This window comes from Zea mays, chromosome 1 (genome assembly GCF_902167145.1).
Source record: "Zea mays cultivar B73 chromosome 1, Zm-B73-REFERENCE-NAM-5.0, whole genome shotgun sequence".
Classification (NCBI taxonomy): Eukaryota; Viridiplantae; Streptophyta; class Magnoliopsida; order Poales; family Poaceae; genus Zea; species Zea mays.
The window spans coordinates 281,858,303-281,865,798 of NC_050096.1; the positions used below are offsets into that span (position 1 = coordinate 281,858,303).

General features: G+C 42.2%; 1 protein-coding gene across 1 annotated transcript; it reads right to left on the reverse strand.

Annotated features, from left to right (window-relative positions):
* Positions 1-1,596: 1,596 nt before the first annotated feature.
* LOC103643996 (stem-specific protein TSJT1) lies at positions 1,597-5,307 on the reverse strand. Its single transcript, XM_008667180.4, has 4 exons — positions 4,968-5,307; positions 2,386-2,626; positions 2,168-2,288; positions 1,597-2,079 (listed from the first exon to the last, which is right to left on the reverse strand). The coding sequence occupies exons 1-4, from the start codon at positions 5,177-5,179 to the stop codon at positions 1,886-1,888; spliced, it is 768 nt and encodes a 255-aa protein (XP_008665402.1). The 5' UTR covers positions 5,180-5,307; the 3' UTR covers positions 1,597-1,885.
* Between the last annotated feature and the right edge of the window lie 2,189 nt (positions 5,308-7,496).

Here is a 7,496-nt window from a genome sequence, read left to right on the forward strand (position 1 = left end):
CTATGTTATTGCCTTAGTTTAGTTTTATGCTGGCACTCTATCGATGATATTAATGTTCTAGAGATTACGTTATTGTTGTTGTTAATTATAATAAGGTCACACTTGTTAATTAGAACATGGAGAACCACCCATGAAAACAGTGCAACCATGAGTGCTATTATGGACTCTAGTTGTGGTTATTAGCTTTATATGCTTAGTGCTTAGCAACATTACTTGAATGATGGACAAGAGGGGGAGGAAGTGGTTTGGTGGCAGCTCATATTAACATGGGGCGGTAGTCTTGGTTAAGTTACCTCACCCAGAGGGTCACCAATACTGACTTATAAACCTTAGCAGGTTGCTTTGTATTAAATGTATACTATGAAAGCCTCATGGTGGATCATTGGCTATTCAACTTGGAAGTGAATACGGGTTCAATCAACCCAACCTGGAGGGGATACATGAGTTGTGAGTAAAGTTGTGCCACATCTATAGAGTGTACAACTAATATATCATCCATGCTCATGGTGAAGAGTGGCATGAACCCTCACATAATAAATTGAACTTTAAGCTGGAGAATAAATTGTGTTCTTTTGGCTTAAGTGCTTTGCTTGAGTGATTCACTCAAGTGGTTGAGCCTCTTGTTGATGATATTTTGCTCAATTGGTTTTGAGCTTTATACTGATGATTATATTACTTATGCTTAATTAGGTTTGATATATACTCATACTTAGTAATTGTGTGTTGTTAATAAATTTTTGACCAACTACCAAACGTAAGTATACTTTCCCTTGCTTATATTGTTGCTCACAAGGATTTGAAGGTGATGAAGATTTTGATGATGGATTCGATTGATTCTAGTCTATTGATACCTTCGGTCATTCTCATGTAGAAGATCGTTCATGTTTCACTGTGGGTTGATAAATATTGTTTTAAAACTAAGTCTATTTGTAGTGTAATGTTGTTGTTATAATCTTTATTTACGTCTTTGTGCATTGTTGTTTTGATATATTACACTTGTGATATCAACACATGTGTGGAGATAGATCATGACACATATTCCCTCCGTCCCAAATTAGTATTCGCTTCAGCTCTTTATTTTTATGTCTATATTCGAATGGATGATGATAAATCTAGACACATATACAAAACATGTATAAAATTATTGTATAAATCCTCTAAAAGGCTAAAACAAATTTTATTTTGGGAGAGGGAGTATATGCTAGCATTCGGTTTTAAACCGAGTGTGACACTATGCCAATACGCCACTGTGGTTCAGTGTAGTCGCGAGGACGCAAGCAGGAGCCCGCCGCCACTATCTCGCTTAGGACTTTCAGATGCTCATTACAAAGGTTTGAAACGTGTTTAAACAACTATTACATTTAAACAATATCTAAATATGTGATATATAGAAACCGTAACAATAGTTTAATTAATAAGACGAGTCTAATACACCCTAGCTAAGTAGAACCCATGCAGTATTGTTCAATGGTTGTCACGGACCGAGCTGGTCCTAACAACCGTATGCCCAGTTGCCCAACTACCACGGTAACGGGTAACCGTCCGCCAGACAGAACTGAAATGCAGAACAGGAGAACAAGAAGAAAAAGGAAAGGATGCGATAAAATTCGATTCAGAAGTACTAGAATCATAAATGCATAGATCCAAACCGAGCACCTTATTCAGGTTTATTGAAACATGGGAGATAGATTCTGCAGTACATCTACCACCACCTGGAACACTCCGTATCATTAGTATCAGTTACACGTAGCGTAGATGAGCGCGATGTGAGTCTCACAGTGTTCGACAAGCGTGCAAGAAACGTAGCAGAAATCGTCTCATGGATTCATCAGATACACAGCTCTGCACCTCGTACTAGCCGGGACAATGGATGGCAAGAAGATGGTCAGAACTGGTTGGACCAGTCGGCAGCACTGCCGACGCGGGGGATGCTAGCGTCCTGCTTCTTCTTGCTCTCGCTGTCGACCTTGAAGATGGAGCCGCACATCTGGCCTTGGCTGTCCACGCGTGGCACCGCCTTGACCTCGTGCAACGGGTGCTCGAAGCTCTGCAGCCCACCGGAGGTGGTGTAGAAGCAACCTGAGGGGTGGACATGTACGAACTATGGTAAGTAGATGATCGGGCACAAAGAATGAATAGAGGAATGTTGTTCTGTTGTAGTAGTTACCTTTAGGAAATGGAGCGTACGAGTTGCCGCAGCCTGTCTTGAGGATCCCAACATCGTCAGAGAACACAAGGTGGTTTTCGTAGTCAACGCCCCAGAAGAAAGGGATGCTACCATCAGCGTCCTGCATTTAAACATATGACATTGCAACTCAAGGCTCAAGCCACAACCAACCAAAGGTAAGGTTCAAGAAACAAGTGGATTACAATAGGTGAACTTACAGCAGCAACAAAGGTAGACTTCGACAGGGTGTCATACAGGATGAACGCGAACTTCCCACTAAGGTCTCTCACAACCTGGCTGGCTGGGACAGGGCCCCTGTCCCTCAGGGTCCTGTAGGCCTCTATGAGGATAGTCACCTCATTTGCAGTCTTGCTCAGGCCATAATGCTGCTTCAGGTTGGCAATGTTCTCAATATGCCCTTGGAACAAGCAGAAGATGTCATTCACAGCACCAAACAACCTGGGCAGGAGAACAAGGCGCAGAGTCAGCTATATGTAATTCACTCAACTGTGTCGACATACAAGATAACAGAAGAACTCTCAGGGTCAATCACGATTTGAGAAGTGTGTATGTGTTGCGATGCATTTTTTTCTGTCAAAATGGTCTTGTTTAAAAGAAATTCCATGAAAAAACCAGTCTGAGACAGTTCCTTCCAGAGATTGACTTTCTCAGCACAAATAGCATGATGCTTCAAATAAAGCAGACTTACTATTATGTTGTTTTCTATTTAGAACGCCCAACAGTGCTAATTCTGTTGTGTATTCCACAAAACTGATACGAGTAATAGGTTAAAGTACAATACATCGGTTTGGTTTAAAGGGAGTCGACTTCCGAGTTCCGACAGGCCCACAACCATTTTCAAACGTTGGAACTACGCGTTACTACATAATAAACATCACCTGTCACCGTCATCCCTGTTTGGGTTGACAAGGAACAATGCTTATAAGTGTCAAACTGACACGTAATCCAGCTGTGCCAACAAGGCATGGCCAATGCTATTGGCCATCCTACCCATCACTGTCTAACTGTGAAATATTTACAGTACAATGACAGATATTCAAATAACATATGTAACATAGAGAGCATGCAAAAGAGAGTAGCAATACAGAAGATTCAACCAAAGTTCTCATAGACTCATACCCATGCCTGTCTCCACAAAATAATGGGAGGTCTCTTTATGCTGGATAACAATCCTATATGCCTGATGAGACGATTGGACCTGGAACTTGAATCCGTAGCTAGGACTAAATAACTCAGGATGAGGTGAAAAAACATCAACCCCTCGACAAATCTAATGTAAGTACATGCATCCTGAATGTGTATAATGTGTAAATGACCGTGTCATGTGACTTCAAATGTACAGAGAACTCGGAATCTTCTTTCTTCTTCCCTAGTTGCTGTAAAATGGATTGCCAAACTTCATTTTAGAACCAATAGCATCCCTTAAGTAAAGTGATTCCAGGTATTATTTGAAAATAATCCAATCTAGCACAGTCAATATTACCTGAGAAACAGCACTACTGTAAGTTCAGGACGACGTCAAAATGGAGCACGCTAAATCAGTTGTGGCGTGTAGGTGGGTGTGAATCAATGCGTTCATGAATCCACACACTCAACTTACTAGAGATGGCAGTGGGTAAGGTACCCAGTGGGCACACAAAGCCATACCCATACCCACTAGGAAAAAATTGACCCATACCCATACCCACTACCCATCATGGGTACAAAATTACGCCATACCCATACCCACCATGGGTAGCGGGTATCCATCGGGTACCCATACCCATTAACATTACGATAGACATGATCATTTGAATCACAAAAATAAGTATCGGCATAACAAATGTATCGAACCCAACATAATTTTATCACAGGTTCAACGATATTCAACATTAAATGGCAATATCATGCCTTCAAATCACACAAAACATAGCATTGATTCTACAAAACTGTGGACAAAATCATGCCTTCAAATCTAATTGTTCAATACACAATACTTAATATTTGAATATATAAGACTTCATTTTATATGAGACATATAAATCCGGACCCACGTGTCATATATTAGCGGGTTCCCCATCGGGTAGCGGGTATGGGGCAACAGAGAACATACCCACGCCCACCGTACCCGATGAGCATAACAAATGACCCAATAAAATACCCATGGGTATCAAAATCCGCCATACCCGTGCCCTAATAGGGTTTTTACCCATCGGGTTTCGGGTTTCGGGTACCCATTGCCATCCCTACAACTTACAGAGAACTCGACTGATCAAGCAGTTTATAGTCATGAACCAACACTACATCTAACAGCCTATGTTCAAATTCGTACAGCGCACAGCGTTCATCACAAACGTGTGCTGGTTCATGAAAAAAAATTGCGAACGTGCTGACTCTACAAACTTTTGGAGCAGATCTAGACACAACTAGCTAGAAGAGCATGACCAACAACTAAGCCACAAAAATAACGACCCAAGTTTATACCCATATGACTAAGACCATCACGAAAACAAACCTTCTGTACACAAAACGCAAGAAATATCTCCTCAAATCGGCGTGGAAAGCATCCGCAGCACTGGTCGAAGCCTAAGCCGTTCGCTATCCCCAATAAACTAAAGAAAAAAGGGGAAGATCTCCACAGATCGTTCCAATCCAACCTCCAGTAAGTGATCACATCACCGAACCTCAGCCGAAGCACACGAACGAACACGAACCAAACCATTTTCGCATCACGCGGAGGCGTCACGAGCACATATTCGGCAAAGCCAGCGAGCACGGGCCGGAGAGGAGAGCACAGCACCTTGGCACGAGGGGGCTCTGGTTGGCCGCCGAGTAGGCCAGCGCGCCGGAGGGGCCCAGGCTGACGGTGACGGCGCCGTCGTGCGAGTCGGAGAAGCCCTTCATCAGCGCGCCCGCGCCGGCCCCGCCTGCTCCAGCGGCCGCCCCGGCGACCGGGGGGCTGCGGAGACCCTCCGGGCACTTGGCCACCGTGGGATCGAACACCGCCAGCATCTCGCCGCCGTCCGATGCGCCCTCTCCGTCTCCCCTCCCCTCGCTTTCCGTGCGCTGTCCTGTTGCGCTAGTCTCCCACTCTCCCTTGTCTGTTGCTACGGCACGGAAACTCTGAATGCCACAAGCCCCCACAAGTCAACTATATAGACTCTTTTTCGTTTCCCATTTTGCCCTTTGGTCGGTCCGTAGGATCTTTTAACAAACATTTTTTTTCCTGACCAGATAGAGACATCTTTACGATTACTTATTTTCGGAATGGAATATTTAGATGCAAGATCAAGACGAATCGTAGTCTATGAATAGTTTGGGAAGTTTCTTGTTTATCCAGATGTAGTTTTATTTTTAATATTTCACCACGCGCGAAAAAGGGTAAAATGACCTCGCAAACCCTGCTCAGTTTGAGCTAACAGATGAAAATGGTCATGTCCCTCAATAAAGATAGATGGCATTTAGGAATGATAATGGATCACAATCAAGATATTCATGATTCATTTAAGTCTTAATAAAGTTTAGTTTAAAATAAATAGAATTAGTGCCTGATCTAAATACGATCTAATTTTGAAATTTTATAGTATAAAATTTAGAACTTATTATCCTCTCCAACTATATCTAGCCTATGATCAAATTCTCTTGCTATTCAACCAGAGAGATCGCAGTGTATGTGCGTGTTTTTTTATATATTTTCATCACGCGGGGTATGAATCGTAGCATCCAGGGGATACAGCTGCCATTTTATTCTGTTTCAGAAAGCAGCTGTAGGATTATTCGCTTTTTCACCTGATTCATAAGCCACTAAAATTCAGAAGATGTCACGGGAGATTCGATTCGGGCGAGTTGGGTCTAGAGGAATCTGGATAAGCAATATCCTTATCCAGTTTACGTTCAGCATTCCACCGCACGCTGACGTGTAGAAGTGTATATAGGACTGCGGATTATCAGCTGTGCAACTTTTTATAATAAGCACATGCAGACTGATCATGCCCTCTCACCAATCCGTAAAGCCCGGTTGTCGGTTGAAGCGATGCTTTCAACACCTGGCCATCGCACCTCGTGACTCTCTACTTCTCTAGTCTCTGCTACCTGTCCGGCTCCAGCTGATAAGCACTGATGGTGCGATTAGAGAAAGTATACATGTTTATTTGGCTTTAATCTATACCAGTCTCTACTGCTTCTAAAATATTTTTGTCTATATGAATTGCAGCAGCAGCAGTCTAAACAGCTGACTTTAATCTGAGGCTTCAAAAAATTTCATGAGAGACAAGTGAATTATGTATTAATTATGAAGGACTAACCATTATACATGTAAGCTATAAGATAAGCTATAAAGATTCTTATAGCTAAAAATTGGCTATATTATTAACCTTACTTTTAGAGAAGTCACAACCCAAAAACTATTAAGTGTTTTTCATAGCTATCACCCTACTAAGAAATCACTTAAAGAAACTATAAGTTCTAACACTAATTTTTTTGTTGTGGTGACGTAATAAATGTGGATGTGACGGTGCGACCAATGAGCTAAGTGTGGGTAGCGGTGGAAACGAGCCGAGCCGAGCTTGGTTCGATTCGCTATGGCTCGGTCAAGTAACGAGTCGAGCTCTTCTTTGGCGAGCCTAAAAAGTAGGCTCGACTCGTTGCTGCTCGCGAGCCGGCTCGTCGAGCCAACGAGCTTGACCATAAACGTGAACTCGTCCTCCAAATTATAATACAAAATCTTAAAAAATAATTTAAGTAACATGTGCTAAATTAGTAAAATAAATACATTACTAATACAATATAGAAAATAGATTACTTTTATATAGTAATTTTAAATAACATAAACTAATCGTCTATTTGGTATTGACACTATATCCTAATTAGAATTTTACGTAACAAATTTTTGTTGGATCGAGCCACGAGCCAGCTCGTGAGCCCCAGCGAATCGAGCTGAGCTGACTCGCTCTTTTTTAGAGTCACAGAAACAGGCTCGGCTCGGGCTGGGGCTCGTTCTAAGCGTCGAGCCGCTGCGAGTCCGAGCCGGCTCATCGAGCTCGAGCTTTTTTTCCAGGCTGTAGGAAACGGTGACGACTAAGAGGGGTGAATTAGGACTTTTAAAAACTCTTTCTAAACTAGGCCACAAATAAATCCCTAGAGCAAAACTATACAAATAATTGAATTAGAATGTGCAAACTAGGTTTGTCTAAGTGTTGCTATCTATACCGCAAAGGCTAAGTTTCAATCTAAATAATCTATCAAGAAGACAACTTTGAAACTCAAATACTTAATGTAAATGTGGAAGATGAAGAGCAAGGTAAAGATGCAAACTCTCGTGGATGACGCC